A 23,936-nucleotide genomic window follows, 5' to 3' on the forward strand; every position below is an offset into this window, starting at 1 on the left:
TAAACACAGCCAGTAGAAGAAATTACACTCCCAGTGGGCTATAGAAGAGATTAGGTAATACAATGTTAATTTTCCATTGTTTTCTCCAAGTATTGGTGATTGGTTTACAGATAGATATAAGATAAAGAAGCAGATATATGTACACAATGTGATAAAGTAATGAGATTTGATTCTACCTACAAGCTCAACCCATTTTATTAGGTTGTAGCTTCAAAACACAAAATCAGCTAATTCATATACACAAATAAGCCTTAAACAAGCAAATCTCATACATTTTATATTCTGCGGCTGGTAAATAAAGTAATTGGAAACACATTAAGGGAAAAACAATTTTATAGTATACTGTCCCTTTACGTTGGGCATGAAAATATTCCACACTAATTCACTGTCATATTTGTCCAGGGGATTGGGGATATATATATATATATATATATATATATATATATATATATATATATATATATATATATATATAATATATATACAGTATATTTAAAAAAAAATATATATATATATATATATAAAGAAAAACTTCAGCACCAACCCCAGCAGTAACTGCCATTTTTATATCAACTATATAGAGGGTCATGTAAACTAAAGAAAAGATTCTGCTCCTTATAATGTGATGTTTCAACTTCATGCTGGTTTATCTTTGGTAGAGAGAGTAGTGCAGTTTCCATTTTATTTCTCATAACTTTTTGCTTAATTGATTAAATATTATCAGTTTTTCAATCTTATGAGCCTTAGGAGCCTTTTCTCTTACACATTAGGGTTCTTATAAATGTAACAATACATTTACATTTTGCTAAAAGAGAGACAGTTTCATCACCCTTTTTTTATTTTATTTATGTATTTGTGTACTCTAGGACGGTTTAAGGAATAATGGATTACAACCATGTGCTATAATTTGAAAGAGGATATTCTCCTCTCTAAAGCAAATTATGTCATGGGTGCCGTTTTCAGACTGAGCATGTGAGGAGTCAAATTGCCACTTACAGCTGCATGGAAACTGAGTAAAGGGCTCATAAACTGCTTATCACCAATGTTAGACATTTAGCCAGACAACGGTATTTGCCCCCTCTGTTTGTGGTATCACTCTTTGAGCTAAAATGTCTAGAAAGATTTTTGGTGGCACACATTGTGTTGTGTGCTTATATAAACCTCCTCTTTCACAACATTTTGGTTTTTATATCATAGTAATACATTGTGGTGTGTTAGAAATATAGGTATGAATAAGGGAGAGTAGCACAAGATTTTTCAAGTACCAAACCATGTGCCATGACAAAAAAAGGTTAGAAGCACAGTTCTAATGAAGGTTAGAAGCACAGACAGTGAATACTCTATGCACACCATACTTCCATATATGTAAAGCAGAACAGCCAGTCACGGCATTCAGATTACCAAGTAAGCTTTGCTTTACCTTTTTTGTTCTGCAGGAGACCTGGTATTGGCAGGGCGATGTTACTGCAGATGATGTTATTCTAAGTGGAGTGAAGTGCTCTGGCACAGAGATGTCATTGTCACACTGCAGACATGATGGAGCACTTGTCAACTGCCCTAAAGGAGGAGGACGATTTGCTGCAGGAGTGTCCTGTACAGAAAGTCAGTATCAACCCCAGTCTGTTATATGTACAGTATATATACATATGTGACGGACACTGCTTCTGACTGCTGTTGTGTTTGTATAGAAGGGTTGACAAAGTGTGAATGATGTTCTGTTTGATAAGTATTAGATTGAGTAATGGCTTGGTTGCAGGTCCTGTTTCTGACAGTCCTCTTCTTCCTTAGCTGCCCCAGATCTAGTCCTCAATGCCCCTCTTGTGGAGCAGACCACTTATCTTGAGGATCGACCCATGTTTATGCTTCAGTGTGCCCATGAGGAGGAATGCCTCTCTTCTTCTGCAGTCAACACCAGTCCCACTTCTGGCTATCGCCGCCTCCTGCGCTTTAGTTCCCAGATACACAACAACGGACAAGCAGACTTTCGCCCCAAGAATGGACGTCATTCTTGGATATGGCACGAGTGCCACCGGTAAGTTACAAAGATGTTGTTTTAAAGATGCCATCATTCAGGATGGTCCTCTTAGTCCTTTTCATTGACTGCACCCTATTGTAATTTAATTATTATTAAATATTATTGTAATATTAAAGTATGAATGACTAAAACAAGCAATAAGTTATGTGGCGTGGGAATACAATGAAACTTATGTTGTAACATTAGCTATGTATTAAAGGGACAGTATACACCAGTTTTCAATTAACTGCATGTAATAGACTCTACTATAAAGAATAATATGCACAGATACTGATCTAAAAATCCAGTACAAAACCGTTTAAAAACTTACTTAGAAGCCCCCAGTTTAGCTCTTTTAAAAAAGTTACTGGAACACCCACTGCAAGTGGGAAATAGCAGACACCCCCCCCCCCCCTTCCTCTGCATATAAAAATACTCTTTACACAAACAGGAGCAAGCTGGAGTAGGTATACATCAGTATTCTCCTAAAACATTGGGGCTTGGTTAGAAGTCTGAAAATCAGTGCAATGTTATTTAAAATGAAGCAAAACTATACATTTAAAATAAAAATAAAAACCTGTATGGGCTATATAAATGGATCATCTACAAAACATTTATGCAAAGAAAAATCTAGTGTACAATGTCCCTTTAAATTCTCTGCTAAATATAACTCTTCATGGAACATCTATTCAAATCCATCATGTGTTTGTCACTCTACATAGCTGTAGGTATTGGCTATGACCATCTTATTAAAGTGAAGGTCAATTTTCATGTGAAAGTGCCCGGTTTTTAAAAAAACTATTAAAAACAAGGGCACTTTCATTCACGAAAATTGACATTTCAGACGTTTTTTTTAAAATATACTTACCTTTTCTTCTTGAAGCCGCTCCAGTGCTTCACCAGCCCGTCGCAAGCCTCTTCATACGTCAGCAATGACGATTCCGGCATCTTCCAATCATGGCTTCCCCCCGGGGTAATCATTGCCTGAGGCAACGCCGTGATTGGAGGAAGCCGGTTTCGTCATTGTTGGGTAAGTAAACCAGGAAGAAGCAGGCGAGGCATCGTTTCAGAATTGCGATCCGGTGTTTCAGAAGAACAAGGTAAGTATTTTTAAAATACGGCTGAAATGTCAATTTTCATGAATGAAAGTGCCCCTGTTTTTAATAGTTTTTTTAAAAACCGGGCACTTTCACATGAAAATTGACCTTCACTTTAAGGACATTCCCTATTTATCCTGGAAAGTTTTACCAATAAGGTTATAGATGGTGACAGTTCCTTTTTTATTCAGTACTAGAAACTAGTACAATTACAGGTGCCTCTCAAAAAACATTTAAACTGCTGGAACTAGTCAAATGCTGACAAGTCCCCCTGGTAATGCGTCTAAAACATCCAACCACAAGTCAAGAATATAGAGGCCTAAGGCTCATCTTGTTCCTATTTAGTCTGTCCCTTTAAGAGGCAAGTTAATAATGTTTTGTACTTTGTCTTTTCCTTAACCTCTTAAGGACATATGACGGATTTTTTCCGTCATAAAACAATTGAGCAAACTGGAAGCTGTGTCCTTAAAGGGTTAATTTTCCAAGATATACTCAGTAAGAGTCTTCATTTTCAATGTCCGGAAATATATTAAAAAAAGAAGGGCTTTTTTTAGTATGTAACATAATGAGCCATAGGGTATTGCCTACACACAAAACCATAAACGGCAGATGAAATAGACGGTAAATTCACAAAGAGGGTATACAATTTAACAGATGGTATTAAATTTACAATAATTCACAAGTTTCGAGTATCTGTTACAATATGTATAGGATTTTTTTGACTTTTAAAAGGTTAACAAACGGACAACATAATAAGGGGCAGGTTCTGTGTGATAAAAATGTGGGGTTTTATTTAAACATAAAAGTAAGGTATTTTTACTATTACTGGAACACCCAGGTAAATATAGTTTGTGTCGGCATTCATTCACCATCTGACCCCAGTCATGGCTTTACCTGTTATTTGTTCCTTTACAGAATTAGAATCCTGTGATCTAAATTTAATTTGCTTAAAAGTAGTCAAAACAAGGCTTAAAATAGCAAATGCTATGTACCTTCATCACCTTAAATCCCCTAATTATATGTGCTGGAGAAAGCGTCCCAGACAGGAGGGGAGGTGCACAAGGAGGGAGTACAGCTATTTCTGTGTTCTGGTAGAAAACATACACACATCTGTGACTTCCACCCTGATCTAGTTTGTTTAGCAATGAAGCCAGGACCCACATGGCAAGGATGGGAGGTTGTAGAGTGCAGGGTCAGCCTGCATGAGGATACAGAGATTGGCTGCATTGGTACATGGTATGTAGTTAGAATAAAGAGGGGAAAGGGATACTGCAGGTAGGAAGGATTAGGAGGCTGGGTATAAAGAATAAGTAGTATGGCTGAAAGCAGAATGCAAGCTGACTCAGAGGATGCTGAAACATTCCCAATATTGCACTAAAGACCATTTATAACATGTCCCACTCCCTGCTCATTTCACTGACTGACTGTCCCGAGAGCATATAGCCAGAGGCAGCAGTGGTTAAGCAGGATAGGAAGGTAGATAAAGAAAGGTAGGTGACTGCAGGAAAAACCAACAGAGAAGCAGAAAATGGGAACAAGAAGGGAGGCCAAGAGAGAGAAAGGAGTCTGGGTGCAAGGGGTGACATACTGCAGGGAGGGAGGGTAAGGAGGCTGGGCACAAGGGGTGACATACTGCAGGGAGGGAGGGTAAGGAGGCTGGATATAAGGGGTGACATACTGCAGGCAGGGAGGGAGGTTGGGTACAAGGGGTGACATACTGCAGGGAGGGAGGGAGGTTGGGTACAAGGGGTGACATACTGCAGAGAGGGGGGGTACAAAGGCTGGGTACAAGGGGTGACATACTGCAGGGAGGAAGAGTAAGGAGGCTGGGTAAAAGGGGTGACATACTGCATGGAGGAAGAATAAGGAGGCTGGGTACAAGGGGTGACATACTGCAGGGAGGAAGAGTAAGAGGGCTGGGTACAAGGGGTGACATACTGCAGGGAGGGAGGTTGGGTACAAGGGGTGACATACTGCAGGGAGGAAGAGTAAGGAGGCTGGGTACAAGGGGTGACATACTGCAGGGAGGGAGTGTAAGGAGGCTGGGTACAAGGGGTGACATACTGCAGGGAGGAAGGGTAATTAGGCAGGGTACAAGGGGTGACATACTGCAGGGAGGAAGAGTAAGGGGGCTAGGTACAAGGGGTGACATACTGCAGGGAGGGAGGGAGGTTGGGTACAAGGGGTGACATACTGCAGGGAGGAAGAGTAAGGAGGCTGGGTACAAGGGGTGACATACTGCAGGGAGAATAAGGAAGGGTAAGGAGGCTGGGTAGAAGGGGTGACATACTGCAGGGAGGAAGGGTAAGGAGGCTGGGTACAAGGGGTGACATACTGCAGGGAGAATAAGGAAGGGTAAGGAGGCTGGGTACAAGGGGTGACATACTGCAGGGAGAATAAGGAAGGGTAAGGAGGCTGGGTACAAGGGGTGACATACTGCAGGGAGGAAGTGTACAGAGGCTGGGTACAAGGGGTGACATACTGCAGGGAGGAAGTGTACAGAGGCTGGGTACAAGGGGTGACATACTGCAGGGAGGAAGTGTAGGAAGGCTGGGTACAAGGCGTGACATACTGCAGGGAGAATAAGGAAGGGTAAGGAGGCTGGGTACAAGGGGTGACATACTGCAGGGAGGAAGGGTAAGGAGGCTGGGTACAAGCGGTGACATACTGCAGGGAGAATAAGGAAGGGTAAGGAGGCTGGGTACAAGCGGTGACATACTGCAGGGAGGAAGGGTAAAGAGGCTGGGTACAAGGGGTGACATACTGCAGGGAGGGAGGTTAGATGCAAGGGGTAACACTGCAGGGAGGAAGGGTAAGGAGGCTGGGTACAAGGGGTGACATACTGCAGGGAGAATAAGGAAGGGTAAGGAGGCTGGGTACAAGCGGTGACATACTGCAGGGAGGAAGGGTAAGGAGGCTGGGTACAAGGGGTGACATACTGCAGGGAGGGAGGTTAGATGCAAGGGGTAACACTGCAGGGAGGAAGGGTAAGGAGGCTGGGTACAAGGGGTGACATACTGCAGGGAGAATAAGGAAGGGTAAGGAGGCTGGGTACAAGCGGTGACATACTGCAGGGAGAATAAGGAAGGGTAAGGAGGCTGGGTACAAGCGGTGACATACTGCAGGGAGAATAAGGAAGGGTAAGGAGGCTGGGTACAAGCGGTGACATACTGCAGGGAGAATAAGGAAGGGTAAGGAGGCTGGGTACAAGCGGTGACATACTGCAGGGAGAATAAGGAAGGGTAAGGAGGCTGGGTACAAGCGGTGACATACTGCAGGGAGAATAAGGAAGGGTAAGGAGGCTGGGTACAAGCGGTGACATACTGCAGGGAGAATAAGGAAGGGTAAGGAGGCTGGGTACAAGCGGTGACATACTGCAGGGAGAATAAGGAAGGGTAAGGAGGCTGGGTACAAGCGGTGACATACTGCAGGGAGAATAAGGAAGGGTAAGGAGGCTGGGTACAAGCGGTGACATACTGCAGGGAGAATAAGGAAGTGGCAGGTTGCTTTGCGTTAAGGGGAATAATCTGCGTTTTACAGAGAAACATGACATGTTTGGGTGCACTGCATGTTAGTTAGGCCGCATAGGGTGTTGGAAAAGAGACTGACAACTTCTTGCTCATTTAAATAAATGATATTAATACAAATACACAGCTTACTGTGTAACAGGGTGAGAGCCATGTATGAGGGAGGAGCCTGCTATGTGCTGGGGACTATACCATATGTTGAGTGAAGGTGGGTGCCATGTGTGGAAAACTTGTTCTGGGGTTTAACGTATGATCCTCCTCATAAATGGAATGTTCTGCCCTAGTTAGAAGTGCAGCAATGCTAACTGTTAGTTTGCTCATTCCCCTAGTTAAATATAAAACCTTATTTGATATTTAATTTAAGGAGCTAGAATCTTACATAAACAGATGGGAAGGCTGAGCCCATGTCACCTGCTGTGGTAATATCAAGCCACGTTTCCTGTTTACTGCTGTGTGTTAATAAAAAACAGACAGGGCAGAAAATCTGAGAAGTGCCCTGGCAGGATTGGTTTGTGATCCCTCAAAGGTATCCACATACTCCAGAGATGCCATGGATATGTTTGTCCCCTACTAGCAACTAATATCCCTCTCAGTAATTACCACACTGCCCCAAGTTTCCTTCAGTGTTATTTATTAACAGGGATGTTGCTAGTTTAAAATGAAAAAAATCTGGGGCTAAAGCCCTAAACAAAATGTATTAGCCTCTAACATTTATCTGCCCTACTTGGTTATTCTCTAAACACTGCCCCTTGGGAAAATTGTCTATACTTTTTTGTGGTCAATTATATAGCATACTAGAGCATATTTTGGGTAAGGCCCACTATCTCTGTTCCTAGGGCAGCAGTATTTAGGGGGGCAGCTAATTTTGAGGTGTATTTTTGTGACATGATTTATTCCAACTCTTATTTTCTCTATATGCTTTATTTTTATTACAAATCAATGCTAGAAATATGAGCTGACATTGTTGATACTAGTGGCTTGAGTGGCGGCACAAAAACTAAATACACCCCTGGCAGCATGTAATCTTGCACACTGCTGGCAGTTATGTCATATACATACCAATGGGAAGGGTAGTTGTATGTTAAAGTAAAATAGATCAAAAGTCGGTCTGACCTAATTTGATCTTGTCCCAGTGAAGCCCTGAGGGCACCTGCTACTCTCACATGGGTCTTCTAGTACCCCCCTTCTTAGCAATGACCCTGCCTTTAGCCTAATAACCTCTTCTCTAGCTCCATTAACAATTAGTAACCCCCTCTCATCAATCACTGCCATAGTAACACTATTACCTTGTTACTATGAGACTGGGCAATGCTGTTTTTTAATTACTGTGACAGTGACCGGCATTATTAGCAATCATGATCACAGTGAGTAACGTTCCACTAATTTAGTGCAAGTGCCATTGTGTATTCATAGTGAAGAACTATATTCTCAGTCACTATTAGGCCCCGTCTGTACTCTCACTAACACTCCTTTACATTGTCTCCTTTCAGGCATTACCACAGCATGGAAGTTTTTACTCATTATGATCTGCTAAGTTTGAACGGCACTAAAGTTGCTGAGGGTCACAAGGCCAGTTTTTGTCTGGAGGATTCTGAGTGTGAATCAGGTAAGTGTCAACTTGGCAACCAAGTGTTTACTTTTTTTTATATTTATCTTTTCATTTCATCCATCTTTACTGAAGCATTTCCACCAGCTTTTATTGGCTCTTTTCTAGTCTTGTGTTTTTCCTGCTTTTCCTGTTCAGCTCTACAGTATCTCAGTTTTATGTATACCCCCTCTTTACATTCCCTCATTTGTGTAGAAACAATGAAGCGCTATGTTTGTGCTAACTTTGGGGAGCAAGGGATCAGCGTTGGCTGCTGGGATATCTACAGACATGATATTGACTGTCAGTGGATTGATATCACAGACGTAGCTCCAGGAGATTACTTCTTTCAGGTTTGTTTTTTCATTTCTGTACACTGAAAAGGTTTTGAAGTGTTTATGGCTGGTGGCTATCTCTTTGTAGCATTTTTTTTCTCTCTAGGTTTACTGCTGCTCTTTCTAGACAGTTCATTTTTAACATAGAAAAATCCTAGATTGGCAGAGAAACCAGCCTGGTTGTTCATGATGTCAGCTAATAATAAGATTAGGATACGAAAAAGGACAAACTACTGAGTTTGTGTGCTCAGACATCATGTGATCTATGACACATTGAAATATTGGCCACTTGTATTAATATAGTACGGGGGGAAAGTATCTGCGCTTTGTCCTATATTCTGCATTGCAGCATTATTTTTCCCCATGTTATTAAATTCATCCAAAACCTAATACAATATAAAATAAAAAAACAGTACAAAATGTTGATGCATTTTGATTTTAAAAAGTTATGATAAATCCAATGTCACTGTGTAAAAAAATAATAATCCCCACTTAAATATAAAGGCCCCCCATTAACTACTGATTTTACCTTTGATGGGGTTGGAGCCTGTGGAACTTGGGCAGCTCTGCATCTACAGGTAGAAAGGAAACAGAGCACAGATAACACCCAATACTATCCTTCAGCCATAAATAAATCCACTAGGGAAATCCAAGGGTTAATTATCTCACGTTTGTGTGTCTGTATGTTGGAAGCTGAGCACAGTGGGCGATAGGCTCACTGGCTGTTTCCTGCTCTATTCCAGCAGCTCTCTGAGGCTCCTGGGTAGGACTTTATCTATGCGTTTAAACCATTTACTAGGGGTTAAACACACAAATTCCACAGAGTATTGCAAAGATTATAGGGTTTAAGAAATTAGAACTTGTAATTTGTTTTAGTATAATATCCCTTTATTTCAAAGACTGGATGTCTAGGTATTAAACTCACAGCCCAACAAGACCTCAAATGGTACCTGGGAGGTTGACTTGGAGACTACAGGTTTAGGCTAACTGCACTAAAATAAATGCACACACCATCTCCATGGTATGAAATATACTGTGGGATTCAGCCATATTGTTCTCTATAATGTCACACAACCATGTCCTACCATATACAGTACAAGAAAAATTACTACTAAGTACCTTCTTCCATGAGGCATAACGATGCATCTAAAAAAGTAGGAGCAATGGGAATCTGCGCTGTTTTTCCCTTGGCCTGATGTTGGACCACCCAAGACAAATACAAATACCTAAAGGAACATGTAACCCAATAGTTTTCTTCCACGATTCAGCTAGACTGTACACATTTAAAAATTCTACTTCTATTATGAAATCTACTTGGCTCTCTTGGTATACTTTATTGAAATGCAGGTAGGTAGTTAGGTTCAGGAGTGTGCACGTGCATAGCGCACAATGTCTGTAGTTTTGCAAGAATGCTTTGAACAATGTTATATATTGTGCAAACACTGCTGCTATCTAGTGCTCAAAAACATTGCAAAACTGTAAAAATATTTTAAAAGGACAGTATACAACAATTGTCATATAACTGCATGTAATAGACACTACTATAAAGAATAATATGCACATATGCTGATATAAAAACATTTTAAAAACAAAATTTATGCTTACCTGATAAATTTCTTTCCGGGCATGGAGAGTCCACAACGTCATTCCAATTACTAGTGGAATATTCAACTCCTGGCCAGCAGGAGGAGGCAAAGAGCACCCCAGCAAAGCTGTTAAGTGTAACTTCCCTTACCCATAATCCCCAGTCATTCAACCGAAGGAAAATGGAAAAAGAAGAAACACAAGGGTATAGAGGTGCCTGAGGTTTACTCAAAAAACCTGCCAAATTATATTTTAAAAAGAAGTCGGGGTCGTGGACTCTCCATGCCTGGAAAGAAAGAAATTTATCAGGTAAGCATATATTTTGTTTTCTTTCCTATGGCATGGAGAGTCCACAACATCATTCCAATTACTAGTGGGAACCAATACCCAAGCTAGAGTACACGGAATGAACAGGGAGGAAGAACAAGGCAGGAGGACCTAAACAGAAGGCACCACCGCTTGAAGAACCTTTCTCTCAAAAGAGGCCTCAGCCGAGGCAAAAGTATCAAATTTGTAGAATTTGGAAAAAGTATGCAGAGAGGACCATGTTGCCGCCTTGCAAATCTGTTCCACAGAAGCTTCATTTTTGAAAGCCCAAGATGAGGAAACGAATCATACTTCTTAACCAGAGGGAAAGAGTAGTAGAAGTGTCCTTCTGACCCTTACGCTTTCCAGAGAAAATGACAAACAGGGTAGAAGATTGGCGAAAAACACAATTTATGCTTACCTGATAAATTTGTTTCTCTTGTGGTGTATCCAGTCCACGGATCATCCATTACTTGTGGGATATTCTCATTCCCAACAGGAAGTTGCAAGAGGACACCCACAGCAGAGCTGTAATATAGCTCCTCCCCTAACTGTTATAGCCAGTCATTCGACCGAAAACAAGCTGAGAAAGGAGGAACCATAGGGTGTAGTGGTTACTGTAGTTTAAATTTAAAAATTACCTGCCTTAAAATGACAGGGTGGGCCGTGGACTGGATACACCACAAGAGAAACAAATTTATCAGGTAAGCATAAATTGTGTTTTCTCTTGTAAGGTGTATCCAGTCCACGGATCATCCATTACTTGTGGGATACCAATACCAAAGCTAAAGTACACAGATGAAGGGAGGGACAAGGCAGGAACTTAAATGGAAGGAACCACTGCCTGTAAAACCTTTCTCCCAAATATAGCCTCCGAAGAAGCAAAAGTATCAAATTTGTAAAATTTTGAAAAAGTATGAAGCGAAGACCAAGTCGCCGCCTTGCAAATCTGTTCAACAGAAGCCTCATTTTTAAAGGCCCAAGTGGAAGCCACAGCTCTAGTGGAATGAGCTGTAATCCTTTCAGGAGGCTGCTGTCCAGCAGTCTCATAGGCTAAGCGGATTAAGCTTCTTAGCCAAAAAGAAAAAGAGGTTGCCAAAGCCTTTTGACCTCTCCTCTGTCCAGAGTAGACAACAAACAAAGCAGATGTTTGACGAAAATCTTTAGTAGCTTGTAAGTAAAACTTTAAAGCACAGACCACGTCCAGATTGTGTAACACAAGGATGGAACCACAATCTCTTGATTGATATTCTTGTTAGATACCACCTTAGGTAAGAACCCAGGTTTGGTACGCAGGACTACCTTATCCGTATGAAAAATCAGATAAGGAGAATCACATTGTAAGGCAGATAGCTCAGAGACTCTACGAGCCGAGGAAATAGCTACCAAAAAAAAAAAAAAAAAAAAGAACTTTCCAAAATAAAAATTTGATATCTATGGAATGAAGAGGTTCAAACGGAACTCCTTGAAGAACCTTAAGAACCAAGTTTAAGCTCCATGGTGGAGCAACAGGTTTAAACACAGGTTTGATTCAAACTAAAGCCTGACAAAATGCCTGAACGTCTGGAACATCTGCCAGACGCTAGTGCAAAAGAATAAAAGAATAGACAGAGCAAAAATATGTCCCTTTAAGAAACTAGCTGACAATCCTTTTTCCAAACCTTCTTGGAGAAAAGATAAAATCCTAGGAATCCTGACCTTACTCCATGAGTAACCCTTGGATTCACACCAATAAAGATATCTACGCCATACCTTATGGTAAATTTTCCTGGTGACAGGCTTTCGTGCCTGTATTAAGGTATCAATAACTGACTCGGAGAAGCCACACTTTGATAAAATCAAGCATTCAATCTCCAGGCAGTCAGCCTCAGAGAAATTAGATTTGGATGGTTGAAAGGACCCTGAAGTAGAAGGTCCTGTCTCAGAGGCAGAGACCATGGTGGAAAGGATGACATGTCCACTAGATCTGCATACCAGGTCCTGCGTGGCCACGCAGGTACTATCAGAATCACCGATGCTCTCTCCTGCTTGATCTTGGCAATCAGTCGAGGGAGCAGAGGAAACGGTGGAAACACATAAGCCAGGTTGAAAGACCAGGGCGCTGCTAGAGTATCTATCAGTGTCGCCTTGGGATCCCTGGACTTGGATCCGTAACACGGAAGCTTGGCGTTCTGGCGAGACGCCATGAGATCCAGTTCTGGTTTTCCCCAACGGAGAATCAGTTGTGCAAATACCTCCGGATGGAGTTCCCACTCTCCTGGATGAAAAGTCTGACGACTTAGAAAATCCGCCTCCCAGTGCTCTACACCTGGGATATGGATAGCTGATAGGTGGCAAGAGTGAATCTCTGCCCAGGGAATTATTTTTGAAACTTCTAACATCTCTAGGGAACTTCTTGTTCCCCCTCGATGGTTGATGTAAGCTACAGTCGTGATGTTGACCGACTGAAATCTGATGTACCTCAGAGTTGCTAACTGAGGCCAAACCTGAAGAGCCTTGAATATCGCTCTTAGTTCCAGAATATTTATTGGAAGGAGAGACTCCTCCTGAGTCCACGATCCCTGAGCCTTCAGGGAGTTCCAGACTGAAACCCAACCTAGAAGGCTGGCATTTGTTGTTACAATAGTCCAATCTGGCCTGCAAAGGTCATACCTTTGGACAGATGGACCCGAGATAGCCACCAGGGAAGAGGATCCCTGGTCTCTTGGTCCAGATTCAGTTGAGGGGCCAAATCTGTGTAATCCCCGCTCCACTGACTGAGCCTGCATAGTTGCAGCGGTCTGAGATGTAAGCGTGCAAACGGCACTATGTCCATTGCCGCTACCATTAAGCCGATTACTTCCATACACTGAGCCACCAAAGGGCGCGGAATGGAATGAAGAACCCGACAGGAATTTAGAAGCTTTGATAACCTGGACTCCGTCAAGGTAAATTTTCATTTCTACAGAATCTATCAGAGTCCCTAGAAAGGAAACTCTTGTGAGTGGGGATAGAGAACACTTTTCCTCGTTCACTTTCCACCCATGCGACCTCAGAAATGCCAGTACTACGTCCGTATGAGACTTGGCAATTTGGAAGTTTGACGCCTGTATCAGGATGTCGTCTAAATAAGAGGCTACTGCTATGCCCCGCGACCTTAGGACCGCCAAAAGCGACCCTAGAACCTTTGTAAAGATTCTTGGGGCTGTAGCTAATCCAAAGGGAAGAGCTACAACTGGTAATGCCTGTCTTGAAAGGCAAACCTGAGAAACCGATGATGATCTTTGTGTATCGGAATGTGAAGATAAGCATCCTTTAGATCCACTGTAGTCATATATTGACCCTCCTGGATCAGTGGTAGGATGGTACGAATAGTTTCCATCTTGAACGACGGAACTTTGAGGAATTTGTTTAAGATCTTTAGATCCAAAATCGGTCTGAAGGTTCCCTCTTTTTTGGGAACCACAAACAGATTTGAGTAAAAACCCTGTTCCTGTTCCTCCTTTGGAACTGGATGGATCACTCCCATAACTAGGAGGTCTCGTACACAGTGTAAGAATGCCTCACTCTTTATCTGGTTTGCAGATAATTGTGAAAGGTGAAATCTCCCTTTTGGGGGGGAAGCTTTGAAGTCCAGAAGATATCCCTGGGATATAATTTCCAACGCCCATGGATCCTGAACATCTCTTGCCCACGCCTGGGCGAAGAGTGAAAGTCTGCCCCCTACTAGATCCGTTACCGGATAGGGGGTCGTTCCTTCATGCTGTCTTAGAGGCAGCAGCAGGCTTTTTGACCTGCTTACCTTTTTTCCAGGTCTGGTTTGGTCTCCAGACCATCTTGGATTGAGCAAAAGTTCCCTCTTGTTTATTATTAGAGGAAGTTGATGCCGCACCTGCCTTGAAGTTTCGAAAGGCACGAAAATTAGACTGTTTGGCCCTAGATTTGGACCTGTCCTGAGGAAGGGCACAACCTTTTCCTCCCGTGATATCAGCAATAATCTCCTTCAAACCAGGCCCGAATAGGGTCTGCCCCTTGAAGGGAATGTTAAGTAGCTTAGATTTTAAAGTCACGTCAGCTGACCATGATTTAAGCCATAGCGCTCTGCGCGCCTGTATAGCGAAACCAGAATTCTTAGCCGTTAGTTTATTCAAATGAACAATGGCATCAGAAATAAAATAATTGGCTAGCTTAAGTGCTCTAAGTTTGCCAAGTATGTCATCCAATGGAGTCTCTACCTGTAAAGCCTCTTCCAGAGACTCAAACCAGTACGCCGCAGCAACAGTGACAGGGGCAATGCATGCAATGGGCTGTAGGATAAAACCTTGTTGAATAAATATTTTCTTAAGGTAACCTTCTAATTTTTTATCCATTGGCTCTAAAAAAGCACAACTGTCCTCGACAGGGATAGTAGTACGCTTTGCTAGAGTAGAAACTGCTCCCTCCACCTTAGGGACTGTCTGCCATAAGTCCCGTGTGGTGGCGTCTATTGGAAAACATTTTTCTAAAAATAGGAGGGGAAGAGAACGGCACACCTGGTCTATCCCATTCCTTATTAATAATTTCTGTAAACCTTTTAGGTATTCTAAAAACATCAGTACACACCGGCACTGCAAAGCATTTATCCAGTCTACAAAATTTCTCTGGCACTGCAATGGTATCACAGTCATTCAGAGCAGCTAAAACCTCCCTAAGTAACACGCGGAGGTGTTCAAGCTTAAATTTAAATGTAGAAATATTAGAATCAGGTATCTTTCCTGAGTCATTAACATCACCCACTGACTGAAGCTCTCCTTCCTCAGCTTCTGCATATTGTGAGACAGTATCAGACATGGTTCTTAAAGCATCAGTATGCTCTGCATTTTGTCTCACCCCAGAGCTATCTCGCTAACCTCTAAGTTCAGGTAGTCTGGCTAATACCGCTGACAGTGTATTATCTATGACTGCCGCCATGTCTTGTAAAGTAAACGCTATGGGCGCCCTAGATGTACTTGGCGCCATTTGAGCGTGAGTCCCTTGGGCGGGAGTCAAAGGGTCTGACACGTGGGGAGAGTTAGTCGGCATAACTTTCCCCTCGTCAGATTCCTCTGGTGATAATTTTTTTAAAAACAGAATATGATCTTCATTGCATAAAATGAAATCAGTACATTTGGTACACATTCTAAGAGGGGGTTCCACCATGGCTTTTAAACATAATGAACAAGGAGTTTCTTCTATGTCAGACATGTTTATACAGACTAGCAATGAGACTAGCAAGCTTGGAAAACACTTTAAATCAAGTTAACAAGCAAATATAAAAAACGGTACTGTGCCTTTAAGAGAAACAAATTTTCTCAGAATTTGAAAAACAGTGAAAATATGCAGTAAATCAAATGAAATTTTTACAGTGTATGTAATAGGCTAGCAGAGCATTGCATCCACTTGCAAATGGATGATTAACCCCTTAGTTCAAAAAAACGGATCAAAAAAACAAAATAGACTTTTTTTTTTTTGTCACAACCAACTGCCACAGCAAGCTGTGGTCCTACCTTCCCCAATAAACGACTTTGGAAAGCCTTTGAGCCCTTTAGAGATGTCCTATAGCATACAGGGGACTCCTGAGGGAAGCTGGATGTCACAGTTTGTAATTTTAACTGCACCAACTGTAACTTTTATACTATAACAGTGGAAAGCCTCAGTAAAACTGTTTCTAGTCAAAATTTAAGCCAGCCATGTGGAAAAAACTAGGCCCCAATAAAGTTTTATCACCAATGCATATATAAAAACGATTAAACATGCCAGCAAACGTTTATATTGCAATATCATAAGGGTATTACCCCTGGGAGTAAGCATGATACCAGTCGTTATTAAATCACTGTATTCAGGCTTAACTTACATTAATCCGGTATCAGCAGCATTTTCTAGTGTTTTCCATCTCTAGAAAAAATTATAACTGCACATACCTGATAGCAGAATAAACTGCACGCCATTCTCTCGCTGAAGTTACCTCATCTGTGTAATCTCCTCAGACATATGTGAGAATAGCAATGGATCTTAGTTACAACCTGCTAAGATCATAGAAACCTCAGGCAGATTCTTCTTCTATTTACTGCCTGAGATAAAATAGCACAACTCCGGTACTATTTAAAAATAACAAACTTTTGATTGAAGAAAATAAACTAACTCTCTCCTACAACATCCTAGCTTGTTGAGAGTTGCAAGAGAATGACTGGCTATAACAGTTAGGGGAGGAGCTATATTACAGCTCTGCTGTGGGTGTCCTCTTGCAACTTCCTGTTGGGAATGAGAATATCCCACAAGTAATGGATGATCCGTGGACTGGATACACCTTACATGAGAAATCTTAAGTAGCTTGTAGGTAAATTTTTAGAGCGCGCACAACGTCTAAGTTATGCAAAAGACGTTCCTTATGAGAAGAAGGATTAGGACAAAAAGAAGGAACAACAATTTCCTGATTAATGTTTCGATCCGACACCACCTTAGGGAGAAAACCAAATTTAGTACGAAGGACTGCCTTATCTGAATGAAGAAACAGGAAGCAAAAGTCCCAGGGAGGTGCGCTCGTGCACCGGATGGTAAAGAAACTGTAACGGCCGCACTCTTGAACCAGGAAATCCAACAATGTTTACCTAAATATAAAAAGAGAGGCGCCACATGGTGTAGTGTAGACAGATAAGCCCCGCAGGAGAGGGATTGCCCTGAACCTTTAGCAATGGAAACTCTCAGAGGGAGCGGCACAACCGGAGTGCCAGGCAGAACAACATGGGACACTTGGATTCGCCCGTAAGACTCACGGCATCAACTGGAACGTGTAGACGTTGGGTCAGGTGACCAGCAGCAACCAAACCAGGAGCGCCAACCGTCCAACAGCTGACGCCAGATAGGCTCGAAGATGCAGCCAGAGAGAGCTGAGCGTGACCCGCACGGGGAACGCTACAGCCAGCAATTACACGGGCACAGTTGGCTCAAAACAGGTGATATAACTCTTAGAGGTGAGAGTAAGTGGACAAGCAGGTGGATTTAAAAAGTGTATATTTATTAAAATATGCAGAATAATAGCAACGCGTTTCTCAGCAAAACATGCTGTTTCATCAGGCTGTGTAATCCCACAAACAGCTTGCTCCACATATGTAACTTTAACTGACTAATCAAAAATTGACATAGTACCACACCTTCTTAAGTGTCAAATTACACGCTACTAGGTATACTGTTGGGGTAAAATGTCAGTCAGTGAAAGGTAGGTTGACATGATATCAAAAATATGTACAATAAATAATTAGATGAGATAACATTCAAACATTTGATAAAAGATAAAAATAAAAACTATATATATGAATATAAAAAAAAAGTGAATAATTACATTTAGTCTCAGGATAAATTTCAGCATGTGGTGTATATATAGAGACTGGATTAAAAACAAAAATAGTGAGTAGGAATGCTCATATCTAATATAAATAACACATGATATAAAGACACAATACTGTATACTAAGAGGTTATGTTGGTACTGGAATTGACCCAGTGTTAACAGAAAAATACTACTATAGATACAGTGGTATTATGTAAGATATGTAACTGGAAATAAAATAAAGGAAAATTGGATAGTAATTAAACAGATATATAAATTATGAAATAAGGGTATGTAATATGACTAACTGACCAACAAGGCCAGCCACCACTTGGAGTGCAAGAAAAGGAGAGGGGGGGGGAGAAGGGGCTATATTATAGTGTGTCCCAGTGCAGTAAATGACAATTTTGCTTCAGATAGATAACCAAAAAGTGGAATTGTAAAGGTATATGATATAAATTGGTATTAATCAATACATATTGATGGGGAAGGGGAAATAGTTGAGACTAAATTAGGCTAAAAAGCGGTCCAGACAAGACAGTGTCACAAAAAACGATCCAACATCAGAAAGAAATTCTGGCTAAGTCCTAAATATTGGATATTTAATTATATCGGTGTAGAGTTATTAAATCTATAACGTGTTGGTGTAATAAGAGGACTATGATCGCCCATTAAGAGTTGGTATGATAATGAAATCCATTGATTAAGAAGGGATCCGTTAGTAAACATAGTTAAATATAGAGAAGAAAATCTCTAGGGATAGGTGGCATAGGGAATTGATGAATAACATAATTTATGCTTACCTGATAAATTCCTTTCTTCTGTTGTGTGATCAGTCCACGGGTCATCATTACTTCTGGGATATAACTCCTCCCCAACAGGAAATCCAAGAGGATTCACCCAGCAGAGCTGCATATAGCTCCTCCCCTCTACGTCACTCCCAGTCATTCGACCAAGAATCAACGAGAAAGGAGAAACCAAGGGTGAAGTGGTGACTGGAGTATAATTTAAAAGATATTTACCTGCCTTAAAACAGGGCGGGCCGTGGACTGATCACACAACAGAAGAAAGGAATTTATCAGGTAAGCATAAATTATGTTTTCTTCTGTTATGTGTGATCAGTCCACGGGTCATCATTACTTCTGGGATACCAATACCAAAGCAAAAGTACACGGATGACGGGAGGGATAGGCAGGATCATTATACAGAAGGAACCACTGCCTGAAGAACCTTTCTCCCAAAAATAGCCTCCGAAGAAGCAAAAGTGTCAAATTTGTAAAATTTGGAAAAAGTATGAAGCGAAGACCAAGTTGCAGCCTTGCAAATCTGTTCAACAGAGGCCTCATTCTTAAAGGCCCAAGTGGAAGCCACAGCTCTAGTAGAATGAGCTGTAATTCTTTCAGGAGGCTGCTGTCCAGCAGTCTCATAGGCTAAACGAATTATGTTACGAAGCCAGAAGGAAAGAGAGGTAGCCGAAGCCTTATGACCTCTCCTCTGACCAGAGTACACGACAAACAGGGAAGACGTTTGTCGAAAATCCTTAGTTGCCTGCAAGTAGAACTTGAGGGCACGAACTACATCCAGATTGTGTAGAAGACGTTCCTTCTTTGAAGAAGGATTTGGACACAAGGATGGAACAACAATCTCTTGATTGATATTCCTGTTAGTGACTACCTTAGGTAAGAACCCAGGTTTAGTACGCAGAACTACCTTGTCTGAGTGAAAAATCAGATAAGGAGAATCACAATGTAAGGCTGATAACTCAGAGACTCTTCGAGCCGAGGAAATAGCCATTAAAAACAGAACTTTCCAAGATAACAATTTTATATCAATGGAATGAAGGGGTTCAAAAGGAACACCCTGTAAAACGTTAAGAACTAAGTTTAAACTCCATGGCGGAGTAACAGTTTTAAACACAGGCTTGATCCTAGCTAAAGCCTGACAAAAGGCCTGGACGTCTGGATTTTCTGACAGACGCCTGTGTAACAATATGGACAGAGCTGAGATCTGTCCCTTTAATGAGCTAGCCGATAAACCCTTTTCTAAACCTTCTTGTAGAAAGGACAATATCCTAGGAATCCTAACCTTACTCCAGGAGTAACCTTTGGATTCGCACCAGTATAGGTATTTACGCCATATCTTATGGTAAATCCTTCTGGTAACAGGCTTCCTAGCCTGTATCAGGGTATCAATAACCGACTCAGAAAAACCACGTTTTGATAAAATCAAGCGTTCAATTTCCAAGCAGTCAGCTTCAGAGAAGTTAGATTTTGATGTTTGAATGGACCCTGTATCAGAAGGTCCTGTCTTAGAGGTAGAGACCAAGGCGGACAGGATGACATGTCCACTAGATCTGCATACCAAGTCCTGCGTGGCCATGCAGGCGCTATTAGAATCACTGATGCTCTCTCCTGTTTGATTTTGGCAATCAATCGAGGGAGCAGCGGGAAGGGAGGAAACACATAAGCCATCCCGAAGTTCCAAGGTGCTGACAAAGCATCTATCAGAACCGCTCCCGGATCCCTGGATCTGGACCCGTAGCGAGGAAGTTTGGCGTTCTGGCGAGACGCCATGAGATCTATCTCTGGTTTGCCCCAACGTCGAAGTATTTGGGCAAAGACCTCCGGATGAAGTTCCCACTCCCCCGGATGAAAAGTCTGGCGACTCAAGAAATCCGCCTCCCAGTTCTCCACTCCCGGGATGTGGATTGCTGACAGGTGGCAAGAGTGAGACTCTGCCCAGCGAATTATCTTTGATACTTCCATCATTGCTAGGGAGCTTCTTGTCCCTCCTTGATGGTTGATGTAAGCTACAGTCGTGATGTTGTCCGACTGAAACCTGATGAACCCCCGAGTCTTTAACTGGGGCCAAGCCAGAAGGGCATGGAGAACTGCTCTCAATTCCAGAATGTTTATTGGCAGGAGACTTTCCTCCTGATTCCATTGTCCCTGAGCCTTCAGAGAATTCCAGACAGCGCCCCAACCTAGTAGGCTGGCGTCTGTTGTTACAATTGTCCAGTCCGGCCTGCTGAATGGCATCCCCCTGGACAGATGTGGCCGAGAAAGCCACCATAGAAGAGAGTTTCTGGTCTCTTGATCCAGATTCAGAGTAGGGGACAAGTCTGAGTAATCCCCATTCCACTGACTCAGCATGCACAGTTGCAGCGGTCTGAGATGTAGACGTGCAAAGGGAACTATGTCCATTGCTGCTACCATTAAGCCGATCACCTCCATGCATTGAGCTACTGACGGGAGTTGAATGGAATGAAGGACACGGCATGCATTTAGAAGCTTTGTTAATCTGTCTTCTGTCAGATAAATCTTCATTTCTACAGAATCTATAAGAGTCCCCAAGAATGGAACTCTTGTGAGAGGAAAAAGAGAACTCTTCTTTTCGTTCACTTTCCATCCATGCGACCTTAGAAATGCCAGAACTAACTCTGTATGAGACTTGGCAGTTTGAAAGCTTGAAGCTTGTATCAGAATGTCGTCTAGGTACGGAGCTACCGAAATTCCTCGCGGTCTTAGTACCGCCAGAAGGGCACCCAGAACCTTTGTGAAGATTCTTGGAGCCGTAGCCAATCCGAATGGAAGAGCTACAAACTGGTAATGCCTGTCTAAGAAGGCAAACCTTAGATACCGGTAATGATCTTTGTGAATCGGTATGTGAAGGTAAGCATCCTTTAAATCCACTGTGGTCATGTACTGACCCTTTTGGATCATGGGTAAGATTGTCCGAATAGTTTCCATTTTGAACGATGGAACTCTTAGGAATTTGTTTAGGATCTTTAAATCCAAGATTGGCCTGAAAGTTCCCTCTTTCTTGGGAACCACAAACAGGTTTGAGTAAAACCCTTGTCCTTGTTCCGACCGCGGAACCGGATGGATCACTCCCATTACTAACAGATCTTGTACACAGCGTAGAAACGCTTCTTTCTTTATCTGGTTTGTTGACAACCTTGACAGATGAAATCTCCCTCTTGGGGGAGAGAATTTGAAGTCTAGAAGGTATCCCTGAGATATGATCTCTAGCGCCCAGGGATCCTGAACATCTCTTGCCCAAGCCTGGGCGAAGAAAGAGAGTCTGCCCCCCACTAGATCCGGTCCCGGATCGGGGGCCCTCGGTTCATGCTGTCTTTGGGGCAGCAGCAGGTTTCCTGGCCTGCTTGCCCTTGTTCCAGGACTGGTTAGGTTTCCAGCCTTGTCTGTAACGAGCAACAGCTCCTTCCTGTTTTGGTGCAGTGGAAGTTGATGCTGTTCCTGCTTTGAAATTCCGAAAGGGACGAAAATTAGACTGTCTAGCCTTAGCTTTGGCTTTGTCTTGAGGCAGGGCGTGGCCCTTACCTCCTGTGATGTCAGCGATAATTTCTTTCAAACCAGGCCCAAATAAAGTTTGCCCCTTGAAAGGTATATTAAGTAATTTGGACTTAGAAGTTACATCAGCTGACCAGGATTTTAGCCACAGCGCCCTACGTGCCTGAATGGCGAATCCTGAGTTCTTAGCCGTAAGTTTGGTTAAATGTACTACGGCCTCCGAAATGAATGAATTAGCTAGTTTAAGGACTCTAAGCCTGTCCGTAATGTCGTCTAGCGTAGTTGAACTAAGGTTCTCTTCCAGAGACTCAATCCAAAATGCTGCCGCAGCCGAAATCGGCGCGATGCATGCAAGGGGTTGCAATATAAAACCTTGTTGAACAAACATTTTCTTAAGGTAACCCTCTAATTTTTTATCCATTGGATCTGAAAAAGCACAGCTATCCTCCACCGGGATAGTGGTACGCTTAGCTAAAGTAGAAACTGCTCCCTCCACCTTAGGGACCGTTTGCCATAAGTCCCGTGTGGTGGCGTCTATTGGAAACATCTTTCTAAATATAGGAGGGGGTGAGAACGGCACACCGGGTCTATCCCACTCCTTAGTAACAATTTCAGTTAGTCTCTTAGGTATAGGAAAAACGTCAGTACTCGCCGGTACCGCAAAGTATTTATCCAACCTACACAACTTCTCTGGTATTGCAACAGTGTTACAATCATTAAGAGCCGCTAAAACCTCCCCTAGTAAAACACGGAGGTTTTCCAATTTAAATTTAAAATTTGAAATATCTGAATCCAATCTGTTTGGATCAGAACCGTCACCCACAGAATGAAGCTCTCCGTCCTCATGCTCTGCAAGCTGTGACGCAGTATCAGACATGGCCCTAGTATTATCAGCGCACTCTGTTCTCACCCCAGAGTGATCACGCTTGCCTCTTAGTTCTGGTAATTTAGCCAAAACTTCAGTCATAACAGTAGCCATATCCTGTAATGTTATCTGTAATGGCCGCCCAGATGTACTAGGCGCCATATTATCACGCACCTCCCGGGCGGGAGATGCAGGTACTGACACGTGAGGCGAGTTAGTCGGCATAACTCTCCCCTCGCTGTTTGGTGAAATTTGTTCAATTTGTACAGATTGGCTTTTATTTAAAGTAGCATCAATACAGTTAGTACATAAATTTCTATTGGGCTCCACCTTGGCATTGGAACAAATAACACAGGTATCTTCCTCTGAATCAGACATGTTTAACACACTAGCAATAAACTTGCAACTTGGTTACAATCTTATTTAACAAAAACGTACTGTGCCTCAAAGAAACACTAAACGATTAAATGACAGTTGAAGTAATGAACTGAAAAACAGTTATAGCATCAATCCTTAAAAACAACACAACTTTTAGCAAAGGTTTGTTCCCATTAGTAAATTAACAATAATTAAATTTGAGACATAAAAATTACAGAGCAACGTTTTTAATCACAGTCAATATATAAGTCTCACAGCTCTGCTGAGAGAATCTACCTCCCTCCAAAGAAGTTTGGAGACCCCTGAGTTCTGTTAGAGATGAACCGGATCATGCAGGAAATACAAGAGTAACTGACTGGAAATTTTTGATGCGTAGCAAAGAGCGCCAAAAACGGCCCCTCCCCCTCACACACAGCAGTGAGAGAGAAACGAAACTGTCACAATTAAAACAAGCAACTGCCAAGTGGAAAAATAATGCCCAAATATTTATTCACTCAGTACCTCAGAAAATGCAAACGATTCTACATTCCAGCAAAAACGTTTAACATGATAAATACCTATTAAAAGGTTTAATGTACTTTTTACAGAGTAATTCCGGTGAAATACCAT

General features: G+C 42.1%; 1 protein-coding gene across 1 annotated transcript in view; it reads left to right on the forward strand.

The window, feature by feature from the left end:
- The window catches only part of LOXL2 (lysyl oxidase like 2), a 193,265-nt gene that overhangs the window by 148,502 nt on the left and 20,827 nt on the right, over positions 1-23,936 (forward strand). The window contains exons 9-12 of the mRNA XM_053718125.1: positions 1,437-1,602; positions 1,789-2,032; positions 8,129-8,244; positions 8,440-8,576. Of these exons, the coding sequence (XP_053574100.1) occupies positions 1,437-1,602; positions 1,789-2,032; positions 8,129-8,244; positions 8,440-8,576 (663 nt within the window). The remainder of the gene's footprint in view (positions 1-1,436; positions 1,603-1,788; positions 2,033-8,128; positions 8,245-8,439; positions 8,577-23,936) is intronic.

Source organism: Bombina bombina, chromosome 6, assembly GCF_027579735.1.
Source record: "Bombina bombina isolate aBomBom1 chromosome 6, aBomBom1.pri, whole genome shotgun sequence".
In the NCBI taxonomy this organism is placed as follows: Eukaryota; Metazoa; Chordata; class Amphibia; order Anura; family Bombinatoridae; genus Bombina; species Bombina bombina.